We start from the raw sequence: 15228 nt of genomic DNA, 5'->3' as shown, positions 1-15228 counted from the left end.
ACAGACATTAGTTTAATTTTCTGAAATATTGATCATGCGTAACATGGATCATTCAGGTTTAATAATGACTAAACATCATCGAAAATTGATAGAATTTGGAATTCTTGTTGTAAATTTAACCATGACGGTCATGCTGGAATTATGATCATTGAAATCCTAACTATTTTATTCTATTCTATATGTTTTTTTATTAAAATTAGAGTACCCAACAATTTTTTCCCAATTAAGGGGAAATTGTGCATGGCCAATCCACTTACCTTGCACATCATTGGGTTGTGGGGTGAGACCCACACAGACACGGGAAGAATTTGCAAACTCCACACAGACAATGACCTGGGATCGAACCCGGGTCCTTGGCACCGTAAGCCAGCAGTGCTAGCCACTGCGCCACCATGCTGCCATATTCCATTTTATATATGACAAGGCAATATAATAATAAAAGCTCACTGAAATCTGAAGACTTGGATTGTGAAACATGGGGGCTCTGTGCCAATTGGTGCATTTTCCTATAACAACTGGAAGTCTCTTTCCTAATGTTGTGATCAGACATGCAGATCACAAAACCAAATCAAAAACAGGTTTTGATGCCAAAAGCATTATTGCTTCTATAGTGTTCTGCGAAATTCCCTTTGCAGGTGATGAAAATTCCGTTGCAACCCTCTTTGATTGTGTAAATTACACTTTTAGGTGTTTCTACCATTTGCACATTTTTGTGAGGTCATCATACATCTGAGTTCACAGTGTCTGCAGGAGTATATTGTCACCTTGGTACATAACCTTTACAAGGTTGCCATAGTAGCACGGAGCCAAACAACTACAGATTGCATAATTAGATGTGATAGTTCACACACCTGATTTATCTGTTTGAAACTGGAAAAACAAGAATAGGTGGTGTTGGAGCTCAATATGAGCTCAATTAATACTTCTGAATCAATTACATTTGCTCCCACATCATTCTCCAGCTATGCCTTTACGCATAAAATGGGGATCTAACTATTTAATGCCCTGGTGTGCAGACATAATGCTGGATTTTCCTAATCACCTTGTGGTGGGTTTGGAGGTGGCAATGCTGCAGGAAAGTTGTGTCAATTCCTTTGGAGTGGCTTCCTGACACTATCCTTCCTGTAAATGGCAGAATGCCCCAGAAGCAGGCAGCTATCAGTACAATTGAACCTCCACTGAAGGATGTAGATTTCCCACTGCCTTAAAGTCATCCACTGCTGGACCGAGCTCAATGACAATCTAGTGCTGGCTTAGGTGATAGAACAAAGGGCCCATGAGTGCCTGTTTTCTATGCCCCGAAAAACTATCACAAGGCTGAATTGGACACGGTCACAGCCACTACAGCTCTTTTTTTTTTTAGAACAGTACAGCACAGAACAGGCCCTTCGGCCCTCGATGTTGTGCCGAGCAATGATCACCCTACTCAAACTCACGTATCCATCCTATACCCGTAACCCAACAACCCCCCCCCCTTAACCTTACTTTTTAGGACACTACGGGCAATTTAGCATGGCCAATCCACCTAACCCGCACATCTTTGGACTGTGGGAGGAAACCGGAGCACCCGGAGGAAACCCACGCACACACGGGGAGAACGTGCAGACTCCGCACAGACAGTGACCCAGCCGGGAATCGAACCTGGGACCCTGGAGCTGTGAAGCATTGATGCTAACCACTATGCTACCGTGCTGCCCTAATTCTGGGCCATTTTTTGTTTATGCAGCCTTTCCAAAGAGTCGGCATTCTGAGGTGCCCTCATGCTCACGTTCTGCCACATGAACACCCACCTACCAGTTTTGTGAGTCTTCTTTGGGCATAGAATCATAGAATTTACAGTGCAGAAGAAGGCCATTCGGCCCATCGAGTCTGCACTGGCCCTTGGAAAGAGCATCCTACTTGAGCCCACGCCTCCATCCTATCCCCGTAACCCAGTAATCCCATCTAATTCTTTGGACACTAAGGGGCAATCCACCCAACCTGCACATTTTTTTGTGACTGTGGGAGGAAACCGGAGCACCCGGAGGAAACCCAGGCAGACATGGGTAGAAAGGGGCAGCAGGGTAGCATGGTGGTTAGCATAAATGCTTCACAGCTCCAGGGTCCCAGGTTCGATTCCCGGCTGGGTCACTGTCTGTGTGGAGTCTGCACGTCCTCCCCCTATGTGCGTGGGTTTCCTCCGGGTGCTCCGGTTTCCTCCCACAGTCCAAAGATGTGCGGGTTAGGTGGATTGGCCATGCTAAATTGCCCGTAGTGTCCTAATAAAAGTAAGGTTAAGGGGGGGGGGGTTGTTGGGTTACGGGTATAGGGTGGATACGTGGGTTTGAGTGGGGTGATCATGGCTCGGCACAACATTGAGGGCCGAAGGGCCTGTTCTGTGCTGTACTGTTCTATGTTCTATGTTCTATGTTCTATGTTCTAAAGTGCAAACTCCACACAGAGAGTCAGCCGAGAATGGAATTGAACCCGGCTCCCTGGAGCTGTGAGGCAACAGTGCTAACCACTGTGCCATCATGCTGCCCCAAAACAGACATGTCCCATGCCCACATCCCACCTGCCAACCTTAATTGGGTGGCGAATGTGAAGGCCCAGGACCCACAAAGATTCTGACGTCACTTCCTTCAGGAAAATGCAGCCAATAAATGGCTAAACTAGATACCCCCCAACAAGAAGGGAGGAAGGAAAATATATATCTATGTCAACCTGACTACTTTATAAAAGTTTTATTTTAGAAATGGACAAAGTTATTACCCTGAAATGTCTAACTAGCCAAGACACATTCCAGAGGAATTTCTAGCCTCTGGAAAACTAGCAGGGCATTGTTATCCTTAAAGAGGCATTAATGCCCCATGTGGCTGCAGCAATGCACCAACACACTTGGCCTTTCTAAGGCAAAGCCCTGACCAATGGAGACAGTGGCCTGGATTCTTTAACTCCTCAGTGGCGGGAGGCGGCCTGTCATTCACTGACCGCCCCAGTGGATTCTCTGCTCCCACTACTGTCAATGGAAATTCCAATTGAAACCAATTCCCACGGAAACCACTCCACGTCACCAGAAACCCTCCAGGCGGGGGTGTCCTCTCTGCGGGACCAGAGAATCCCACCACAAGCGAACTATGGGAGAATTCCAATCAGTATGTCTGCAAGGATAAAAGGGACCCTGGTTCCTCTTCTCAAGATTCGAGACCAAGAAAAATACATCCTTTGTCCAACCCCCTGGAGAAGAAGTGGGAAGTATGTCGCATCCCCTCCCCCAAACTGCTATAACCTGTAATATTGCCATGTGGAACTGGACCCAGGCAGTGCACCATTTTACCACCCAACAGGCTGCAGCAGAGAGCTCTGTCCAGGTAAATTTCTGGGCCCTCATCTATATTGTGCACTATTGGAATATTAAAACTCCTGTACTGCTGCCAATAAGACTGATACATCTCTGCATGAAAAGACAGATCACCCTGCAAAAGTTTCAGCCTAACAACCTCTGAAGAAATACTCCAGCGGATTTTGATTCTGGACTGTGGATTCACATGAAACCATAACTAATTTTGTCATGATTTTGCCTATATCCCTTTCTTCCCCTTATCCCTTCTTTCTTGTATGAGTGCAAAAGGGACAGACTTCGCAAAAACCCTTTTCTCCATTTGGTGTGTGTGAAGTAAACCAAGCCGCTTATTTCACCAGATGAGTTCGCTGAGGATTGGATCACTCCAAATTGAAAGATTGGGGAAACTATGCGACAAATTACAAAGGGGAAAATCAGAAATCAAAAGACACATTTCTGTTCATGGACAGTGGAGAACTCGGAGCTGATTTAACTTAATCCCTCCCCTGTCCACAACAGAGGCCAATTTACGCAGTCCCAGGACATCACTACAGAAAATTCTCAGGGTAGTAAACTTGATCCAACCATCTTCAGCTGCTCACAAAATGGCTTTTTCACATTCATAAGGTCCAAAATGGGGATGTTCACCATTCTGTGTACCATTCTGTTCATAACTCGTCAGATAACAAATCAGTCACCATGTAGCCAGTGATGGACAACATTTAGTTTTGGGTTGATAAATGGCAAGTATAATTGTGTCATACAAGTGCTAGCTAATGACCAACTCCCAGGGAATTAACTGTCTCCTCTTGTCACTCAACCGCATTACCATCAACATGCATTGATCAGAAACGTAACTGCACAACATACATTAGTACAGTGGCTGCAAAAGCAGGCCAGAGCTTGAGAATTCTGCAGCAGATACCCTCCTGTTGAATTCCCAAAGACTATTCACCATCTCCAAGGTGCAAGTCAGGAGTGTGATGGAATATTTCCTACTTGCCTGGATCAGTGTACAATGTTCAAGAATCTCGACACCATGCAGGTTAAATCAGCCTACTTGATTGGTCTCCTACCCCTATCTTATTCATTCCCTCCACCTCCAGCACACAGTGGCATCAGAACACATCATCTGCAAGATACGCTGTAGCAACTCTTTAAAGCTTTTTGATGAGCACCTTCCAAAACCATGACAGCTACCACCGAGAAGAACAAGAAGAGCAGACATGAGGAACACCAATATCTGAAGGTTCCCCTCCAAGTCACACACTATTTTGATTTGGAAATATATCAGTTTTCCTTCATGATCTCTGGGATAAAATACTGAAACACCCTCCCTGACAGCATAGTGGGTTATCTATACCACATAGACTGCAATCGTTCCAGAAGTTGTCTCATGCTCACCTTCACAAGGGCAATTAGGGATGGACAACAAATCCTGGCCTTGACATCGATGCATACATCCGATGAATAAATACAATGATCTCATACTAGATATCATGATCAATGAGCTCACCTTCAAATGCAATATCATACCAATCGCACCACTAGCTTATTCACTTCTTAATTCACTACACTCTCACCCACCAACGATCTCTCTGAATCAGGACTCAATGCTAACGCAGTGGTTAGCATTGGTGTCTCACAGCACCAAGGTTCCCGGTTCAATCCCGGCTCTGGTTTACGCTCCGTGTGGAGTTTGCACATTCTCCCCGTGTTGGCGTGGGTTTCGTCCCCACAACCAAAAGTTGTGCAGGGTAGGTGGATTGGCCATGCTAAATTGCCCCTTAATTGGAAAAAATGAATTGGGTACTCTAAATTTAAAAAAAATAATCAGGACTCAAAGCTAATGTTCATATACTTCACACATATTTAGCACGGCTGCACTGTTACACTGATATCATGATGATATGGTCATCGACACCAGCAACAATTCATTGCACGTATTTTAGGAGCTAGGATAGAGAGCGGATTGCCATGTGGTGAGAGATTGGACCCAAAGGCAGAGCTAGCTAAAATAATAGTGCAGGTACCAGCTCAGGGGAAGACAGAGCTCAATTCTCGCTCTGCTGCAGAGGACTCAGGTGAAAACTTCTTTGGGAAAGGCTGCAGAAAAAGGCTGATGTTTCCTGTACTGGATAGACAGCCAAAAAGCCTGGGCTAAAGGATCAGGAAAATAGAGGAATCAAAATATCAGTTGGCACATGACTTTGTGCAGCGTTTGAAGACCATCCTTTTCAATGTGGAATAAGTGGTCACTTGATGTCAGCACACTTTTGGGGTCAATCGCAAGGCAACTTGCAGCATCCACCAAAAGTGTGAGTGCTGCTGTGGAAACTCACTTTGTTGCCATGCATGCTCCAGCTGCTGCTTTCCTGTTCCTGAACGCCAGTCTTCACACGATTTAAAGCGTGCCACAGCCATTCAATAATCTGTTCTTCAAAAGATTACTGACATTGCTGAGGTGCAGGGGAGTGGCAGTGGGCCCTGTTGTATGATTCTTTCAGGATGACAGAATTTGTGCTCCCACTCATGTCACTCTGGTAGTTTCCCTTCCTGTGGTTGCTTTCAGCCAGCCAGCTCAGACTGCTGCCTGCCAGTTGAGATGATGAAGATGTTCACCAAGGACATCTGCAGTCACATCAACACAAGATCAGTTACCTTCCATCAATCATGCTGCGTAAGTAACTCATTAGAGCACATGGATGTGGCACAAAGGAAGTTAGCTCTTTCTTAATGTATCGGCGCATTACTGAATTTATAAATTTGGATTGGAATATGCATTTTATATTGGCTTTTACTTTCTTCAACATACAACACACCATCAGAAATCCTATTACCTGCCAGATTAATCCACTGTTTTGTTTTTGTAATTTGGTTATGGGAAGTGAGCATCGCTGGCTGGGCAAGTATTTGCTGCTGACCCCTAAATGTCTTCAACTGAGTAACATGCTGGGCCATTTCAGTGGGCATTTAAGAGTCAACCACATTGCGGTTGGTCTGAAATCACATGCAGGCCAGAGCAGGGAAGGATGGCAGGTTTGCTGACCAAAAGGATACTAGACTGGATGAGCGGGGGGGGGACTTAGATGGTTAAAGCGTCTGTCTAGTAAACATGAAATCCTGGGTTCGAATCTCTGCAGTGCGTTCACACTTTTAGGTCAAAGCAACTAGCTTGAGAAGAAATGGTCCCATTTATGGTAGCACAGCGGGGAGTACAATGGGTAGCAATGTTGCTTCACAACTCCAGGGTCCCAGGTTTGATTCCCCGCTTGGGTCACTGTCTGTGCAATGTCTGCATGTTCTCCCCGTGTCTGCATGGGTTGCCTCCGAGTGCTCCAGTTAACTCCCACAAATCGTGAAAGACGTGCTTGTTAGGTGAATTGGACATTCTGAATTCTCCCCCTGTGTACCCAAACAGGCACAGAATGTGGCAGCTAGGGGCTTTTCACAATAACTTCACTGCAGTGTTAATGTAAGCCTACTTGTTACAATAAAGATTGTTATTATAAAGGAGGCCGCCCTCTTTTCGAACACCCTCAGTTGGTCGCAACAAAGGTTTGTTTCAACTTCTTCCCTGGCGGATCCTAATGTAAATGCAGTTACTTCATAAAAATGTATATTCGAGGAAGTCTTTGGCTTGTCATTGAGGGGTAGATGGCGGTGCACTGTGGACATTAAGTTAGATAATTCCAATAGAACTCAAGAGCTAACCATGGCAGTTTTGCCGTCTGTTGCAGGCACTTGTTGGCTGATTCCCAGTGGGAGAGATAATCCACTTGTCTTTACAGGAGTGATTGAGGAGGCTGACCTGTTTTTGCTGCTTGTTCTCTGTCTCCTTGAACACATTTTCCTCCAGCAAGACACAGACAGAGATGAACTGTTGTTGTTCTGCTCTGCCCCTTACAGCAAGTTTCAAACAATTTTATGGAAGTATTCCCAGGAAAGAGAAATGGATATGCCTTGCATACACAGTCGGTTTAGCTTTCGTCTTAGAATTTTACAAATTCTGAGATGTAAATCAACTGGAAACATTCTGGCTTTCCGATGACGTGCAGGAAAAGGTCAACAAGTGGTGAATATATGACAGCACTCATTGCAGCTATTCCATTCTCAGTGCTGTAAAATTACTCAAAGTTAGAAATGCAGAAAGGAAGTATGAAAATATTGCAGTATTATGTTGTTGGCTATAATTATACATGGAACAATCTGGTGCTCAAATCTCTTGGAGTTGTACTTTCAGTTGAAACAAAGCCATGTTAAATGACTTTGTAAAGCCCATGACACATGAGGATTAACATGATATAAAAGGCAACCGTTGTGGAAAATTTGCAATATATTACACATGCTCCATGTTTAACTGAATGAAAACATTACCTATTTCACTAATAGTGGCAGAATCTACAACTACAAGCACACAGACAACCACAGCAGCACAGACCTCCTCAACATCTACTCCCACAATCAATGAAACAGCATCAACATCGACAGTGGGCTCCATTGAAGGATCAACAACTGAGGAATCGACATACACTACGTCACTCCCATCAACAAATGGTGAGCACCCAAAATCACACTTACGCAGCAATTCATGTATTCATCATTTGCAACTGCTGGGAGATGGAAGTATACAGCAAAAATCATCAGAAGATTGGAGCAGTATGTTGTTTCCTGTAATTGCACAGGCTTAATGAGATGTAAAACGCAATTGATGCTCTATTGTTGTCACAATTCAAGGCTTTTTTTATCCAGCTGATTATCTTCCCACATACATGTGATTTGACAAAAACTATGACACAAACATGAGTAAAAACATTTATATATTGATCTATACCTTGTCAGTTCCAACAAAAGCAATGTTCACTTTTAAAATCACAGAGCCATCAGTATCAACAGTGAGTACACAGTTGTCCACTGAAGCACCAACATCTACTTCAGCACCTACCTCACCAAGTACAATATCACCAACATCTGGAACAAGCTCCATTGAATCAACGACACCTGAAGCAACGACAATGACAACATCAATCCTTTCAACAAGTGGTGAGTATGAGAAGGATCAACAACTGCAGAGTCGACATACACTACGTCACTCCCATCAACAAGTGGTGAGCACACAAAACCACACTTCTGCAGCAATTCATTTTTTAATCATTTGAAACTACTGGAAGATCGAAGTACACAGCAAAAACCATCAGAAGGTTTCAGCAGTATGTTGTTTCCCATAATTGCACAGGGTTAATGATATGTAAAACACAATTGGTACCCCAATGTAGTCACTATTTCAGGCTATTTTATCAGAAATAACCACATACTTTATTAGTGTTATAAGGAGGATTATATGAACACTGCAATGAAGTTACTGTGAAAATCCATGAGTCGTCACACTCCGGCACCTGTTCGGTTTCACTGAGGTAGAATTCAGAATGTCCAATTCCCCTAACAAGCACGTCTTTCGGGACTCATTCTAATCCCATATACATGTCTTTTCACAAAAACTATAAAACAAATATGAATAAAACATTTATATATTGATCCATCCTTTCTAGTTCCCTCAATAACAATGCACACTTTTTAAACCACAGAGTCATCAGTATCGACAACAAATACACAGACTTCCACTGAAGCACCAACATCTACATCAGCACCTCCCTCACCAAGTACAACAGCAGCAACATCGGAAGCAAGCTCCATTGAATCAACGACGCCTGAAGCAACGACAATGACAACATCATTCAGTTCAACAAATGGTGAGAATGAGTGCTCTCTGTTTAGTTCTAATATTCTGAACTGTTTCACCGACTGCACCTTCTGCTAAATGGAAATTTAACAGAAGAATATGGCATGATTTTGGCTATCAGTATGCAGAGTGGAATAATATGCAAATTCCATTTTGTGACCTCTGCTTTGCAACAAGGCCATTAGTTGGTTACCCTTTATATCATGTTAGGAAGGTGGATTTTTAGCTATAATGCTAGGATCTTGTTCCAGATATGTTGTACACTGCTATAAGGCTGTCACGCACATTTCCAACTTTGCAACAGAACAGTCAGCTGTAGACACACAGACATCCACCACATCACAAACTGTTACATCAGCTCCACCTTCAACACGTACAATCGTAACAATAACTGCACTGAACTCAACAAAAACATTGACAACTCCAGAAGCATCAATCACAACATCTCTCCCTTCTACAAGTGGTGAGCATGCGAGTGATATCTGATCAGTTCCACCATTTCCATTCATTCTAACAACTCCAAGTATATAAACACTTCACTCAAGATTATCAAAGGGGTATAGCATGTGGCTGACCACAATTGCTCCAAGTAGACCAATGTGCAGATGAAATTTGCTCATTCATTTTTTTTAACTAATGCCTGGGGTGACATGACTAATATCCATGATGTGGGAGCTCAAGGAAGATGATTTTTGGGCTAAATATTTTCTATGTATTTCCATGCTTTATATACAACTTCTAAGTCGATCACATTTGTGTTAATACCCGTAGAAAAATCTTCAGCTGCAACTACTGCAGCAGGGTAGCATGGTGGTTAGCATAAATGCTTCACAGCTCCAGGGTCCCAGGTTCGATTCCCGGCTGGGTCACTGTCTGTGTGGAGTCTGCACGTCCTCCCCCTGTGTGCGTGGGTTTCCTCCGGGTGCTCCGGTTTCCTCCCACAGTCCAAAGATGTGCGGGTTAGGTGGATTGGCCATGCTAAATTGCCCGTAGTGTCCTAATAAAAGTAAGGTTAAGGGGGGGGTTGTTGGGTTACGGGTATAGGGTGGATACGTGGGTTGAGTAGGGTGATCATGGCTCGGCACAACATTGAGGGCCGAAGGGCCTGTTCTGTGCTGTACTGTTCTATGTTCTATGTTCTACTGTCACAGCTGGACAAAGCACAACATCAACTGTTACAATATTGCAAACGCCTACAGTGAGCTTCACTGAAGCATCAAATACTGAAGCAACAACAGGCACTACACCACCCCCATCAACAAATAGTGTGTAACCGAAAACACTCTTTGCACCGATCCCATTCTCAGTCCGGAAAATCTACTCGTAGTTAGAAACACATAAAGGCAGTATAAACATAATATATTATGTTCTTGGCTATAATGATACATTAGTGCTTATCAATGCCAGGGAGGAAACAGCATAGTGATGTTTACACTGGGCTGGTAAACCAGAAACCCATAGTTGTTCTCTGGGGACCCTGGTTCAAATCCCACCACTGCAGTTGGGGAAATTTGAATTTAATTTTTAAAAATTTGAAATTCAAAATCAAAAGATGACCACCAAACGATTGTCCGAAAAACCCATCTGGTTCAATAATGTCCGTCAGGGAAGGAAATATGCCGTCCTCAGCTGGTCTGACCAACATGTGACTCCAGACACAAAGCAATGTGGCTAACTCTTAAACGTCCCTTCATGAGATGGGTAATGAATGCTGGCACAGCTTGCAATGCCCACGTGCATGAACAAATAATAAAAAAAATTATTGCAGCTATATGTCAGTAAATAACCAAACCACATTAAATTACTTAGTGAAGCCCATTAGACATGAGTATGAACAAGATACAAAAGGCATGTGATGTGGAAAAATTATAATATATTATCTATGCTCCCTATTTAACTGAATAAAATCATTACCTCTTTCAATAATAGCGGCAGAATAGGGGCTGGTTTAGCTCACTAAGCTAAATCGCTGGCTTTTAAAGCAGACCAAGCAGGCCAGCAGCACGGTTCTATTCCTGTACCAGCCTCCCCAGACAGGCGCCGGAATGTGGCAACTAGGGGTTTTTCACAGTAACTTCATTGAAGCCTACTCGTGACAATAAAGTGATTTTCATTTTCATTTCATTTCAGAATCATCAACTACAAGCACACAGACAACCACAGCAGCACTGACCTCCCCATCATCTCCACCCGCAACAAGTGAAACAGCATCAACATCGACAGTGGGCTCTACTCAAGGATCAACAACTGAAGAATTGACATACACTACGTCACTCCCATCAACAAGTGGTGAGCACACAAAATCACACTGATGCAGCATTTCAAATATTAATCATTTGAAACTGCTGGAAGATGATAGTTTTTGTGAGGGCCACGGAGAATCCAGCACGAGTTTTAAGCATACAAAGAAGTAACATTTATTTACAATAACATATATATACAACAACAGCAGCAGCAACTTCCCTTGCTGCTCACTCCTCTCTCTCTCTGCTGGTTCCAAACAGGCCAGCTCTATTTATGCAGGGAGTCTGCTCATGATTTCTCCGCCCCCCTCATTGGAGAAACCCATACTCCCATAGGATTGTGGGATTGTCATTGGTCCCCAGCCAGTGGTAAGCAGGCAGGTTATAACATCCCTCCCCCCAAAGTCCATGGAATCCACCGAAGATCTTGGTGAAGGAGGGTGTCGGACTCGTTTTGCCGCAGGCCGGACACCATTTGCACGAGGCGCTGGATCGGGCGGCTTGTAACGAGACGGAGACCGGTTCTTCCGCGATGAACGGCGTAACGGTTGTACATCCACAGCCCGTGGGGCCGAGGATTCCCCCTCTGAGGTGTCCTGTGTCTCCATCTCGGAGTCAGAGTCTGCTGCCTCAGTCATCTTGGCGTCTCTATCTCCATGCGGTTCTGAAACGACCTGCACAGACTTTGAGTGAGGCACCAGAGGAAGATTGTGAGGAATACTTTCCATTGTGCCTGGTCTCTGTGGCTGTAGAATTGAACTCCGGGGGCAGGGAATCTTTGGAAGGGATAGTCTTCTGGACTGAACGTGGTCTACATGTTTGCGCTGGAGACAACCCTGGGCTTGCACCTGGTAAGAGATAGGGCCCGTTTGGAGAAAGATTACGCCAGGGACCCACTGGGCACCATTAGCAAAATTCCGAACGAATACTGGGTCACCAGGCGTAAACTGCCGAATCGGCCGATGCCGATAAAAACCATGTTCCTGACGTTCTTGTGTGTGGCGTACTTTTGCACCGATGCCCGGGAAAACCATGCTAAGGCGGGTGCGAAGTCTCCGGTCCATTAGGAGTTCTGCGGGAGCTACCCCAGTCACCTCGTGGGGGTGGTCCTATATGAAAACAAAAAACGAGCCAGTCTCGTGTCCATCGACCAGGAAGACTGCTTCTTTAGGCCTCGTTTGAACGTCTGTACTGCGCGCTCCGCCAACCCATTTGAAGCCGGGTGGTAAGGGGCAGTGCAGATATGGCGTATGCCGTTCACCTTCATGAACCTCGTAAGCTCCTCACTTGTGAGTGCCATTGTCCGTGACCAGCACCTCGGGGAGGCCATGCGTACTGAAAGACAAACGCATCTTCTCGATTGTTGCGCAGGACATTGTGCCTACCATCTTATGCACCTCTAGCCATTTAGACTGGGCATCGACTAATAGAAGGAACATGGATACTTGAAAAGGGCCGGCGAAATCCGCATGTAAGCGCGCCCAAGGCCGCCCTGGCCATTCCCAGTGATGTAGGGGCGCGGCCGGCGGAAGCTTCTGATGCTCCTGGCAAATGGATCAGTTTTGGGCCACCTTCTCAATGTCGGTGTCGAGGCCTGGCCACCAGACATAACTCCGGGCCAACATTTTCATTTTGGTCACACCTGGGTGCCCATTGTGCAAGTCTCTCAGTATCAGCTCCTGTCCTTTTTCCGGGACAATCACATGCGTCCCCCACAAAAGGATACCGTCTTCTATGCTGAATTCTGACAGCTTGGAAGAAAATGCCCGCAACTCGCCTGGGAGCTGTCTATGCTGCCCACCATACAGGACTATGTGCCGAACCTTTGACAGGACTGGCTCCATCTGGGTCCACTCACGGATCTGTGATGCCGTGACAGGCAAGGTATCCATAAAATTTGGGGTCGCAACCACCTCACCGGTCGTGGGGGTCGACACGGGGTCAGTCGATAAAGGCAATCGGCTCAGTGTGTCAGTATTCCCTATCTGGGTTCCTGGTTTGTGCTCCAGAGAATACTCATATGCAGTGAGCAACAAAGCCCAGCGCTGGATCCATGCGGAAGCAATGGGCGGTATTGGCTTATCCTCTCTGAAAAGTCCCAGCAGAGGCTTATGATCAGTCACGATAGTGAATTGGCGGCCATACACGTACTGGTGGAAACTTTTGCCGCAAAGACCACTGCTAGGCCCTCCTTCTCGATCTGCTCATATTTTTTTTCCACTGCAGTCAATGTGCGGGAGGTGAAAGCTATCGGCCGCTCAGCCCCGTTCTCCATCTTGTGGGACAGGACGGCCCCAATACCATTCGGGGATGCATCACATGTGACAAGCAAAACCTTTCCAGGATCATAATGGGTTAGTAACCCAGACGACGACAATTGTTGTTTTACCCGCCGGAAAGCGGTTTCTTGCGGCTGACCCCAAACCCAGGTGTGATTCTTCTTTAGCAGAAGGTGCAACGTGGCCAGTGTAGTTTCCAGATTGGGGAGGAACTTCCCGTAATACTTTACGAGGCCGAGAAATGAACGAAGATGCAAAGTGTCAGTCGGGGGCGGGGGCCTGTTGAATCGCACGCACCTTCTCTATGACGGGGTGCAAACCTTCATGGTCCACCTGATAACTCAGGTAGACTACTTCCTTCACCTGAAAAACGCACTTTGTGCGACTTAAACGGACTCCAGCCTCCGAAAAGCATCTCAGGACAGCCTCCAAATTTTCCAAGTGTTCCTGCTCCGACGTCCCTATGATCAAAACGTCATCTAAGTAGACAGCAACATGCGGTAAACCTCTCAAAATGCCCTCCATAACGCGTTGAAAAATAACGCAGGCAGAGGATACTCCAAAGGGCAAACGTGTATATTCATACAGCCCCGGTGTGTATTAGTCGTTACATATGACCAGGAGGCAGGGTCCAGCTCCAACTGTAGGTAGGCATGACTCATATCTAATTTTGTGAACGAGAGTCCGCCTGCAAGCTTCGCGTTGAGATCCTCTATGCGAGGCATTGGGTATCGGTCGAGTTGGGAAGTCATATTCACTGTAAGTTTATTGTCGCCACACAAGCAAACTGTGGCATCTGGCTTCATTACAGGTACAATTGGTGCTGCCCAGTCAGCGAAACGGACGGGCTTGATAATACCCAAAGTCTCCAAACGAGTGAGCTCCCCTTTTACCTTCTTGAGCATGGCGTAAGGCACCGGGAGTGCCCGGAAATAGCGTGGCATGGCTCCTGATTCGACTTGGATATGGGCTACGGCCCCTTTTATTTTCCCCAAACCGGGCTGGAATACATCTGGGTATCGTCCTAGCACCTCAGTCAACCTTCCAGAAACTTTGCCGGTGTGCTACCACTGCAACCATAAACGGCGCAACCAGTCCCGACCCAACAGGCTAGGCCCATGGTTTTGCACCACGATAAGTGGGAAACACTCCTCCTGGCGTCCATAACTACAGGGGTCATCGTAGTTCCTGCAATGTTCAATGGTTCCCCCGTGTAGGTGGCCAACCTGGCCTGTGTGCCAGTTAATGTAAGGGTCTGTATACCCTGCTTGATGCGGTTGAATGTCTTCTGGGCGATCGCGGAGACCGCTGCGCCAGTGTCCAACTCCATCTCAAGCGGTTGACCATTGACCCGTACTGTCACTTTAATGGGAGCCACACGGGGAGCTGCCACACAATGCAGCTGCAGGCAGTCGTCCTCCGTCACCACGTCCTCGGAAGTAGTCGCCGCAGATTCATCAAAATGGAAGGTACGGCCCCTGGGTTGGCCCCAGTTTCGGTCGGAATGACAGTGCCTCTGGCGCCCCCAGGACCGGCGTCCGTGACAGGGTCGGCCCCTACAGGTCTGACACGGACATTGATCCTCATCCATTGGTTCTGGAGAAGGCTCCCTTCAGGGAGGAATGTCCGACGGCCACGAGCATC

At 45.9% G+C, this 15228-nt stretch overlaps 1 protein-coding gene across 1 annotated transcript in view; it reads left to right on the top strand.

Annotated features, from left to right (window-relative positions):
* LOC119952933 (mucin-16-like) overlaps nucleotides 1-15228 on the top strand; it is a 306095-nt gene that overhangs the window by 61736 nt on the left and 229131 nt on the right. The window contains exons 34-35 of the mRNA XM_038776568.1: nucleotides 8908-9072; nucleotides 11193-11351. Of these exons, the coding sequence (XP_038632496.1) occupies nucleotides 8908-9072; nucleotides 11193-11351 (324 nt within the window). The remainder of the gene's footprint in view (nucleotides 1-8907; nucleotides 9073-11192; nucleotides 11352-15228) is intronic.

Source organism: Scyliorhinus canicula, chromosome 18 (genome assembly GCF_902713615.1).
Source record: "Scyliorhinus canicula chromosome 18, sScyCan1.1, whole genome shotgun sequence".
In the NCBI taxonomy this organism is placed as follows: Eukaryota; Metazoa; Chordata; class Chondrichthyes; order Carcharhiniformes; family Scyliorhinidae; genus Scyliorhinus; species Scyliorhinus canicula.
This window is presented reverse-complemented; position numbering and strand designations above follow the sequence as displayed.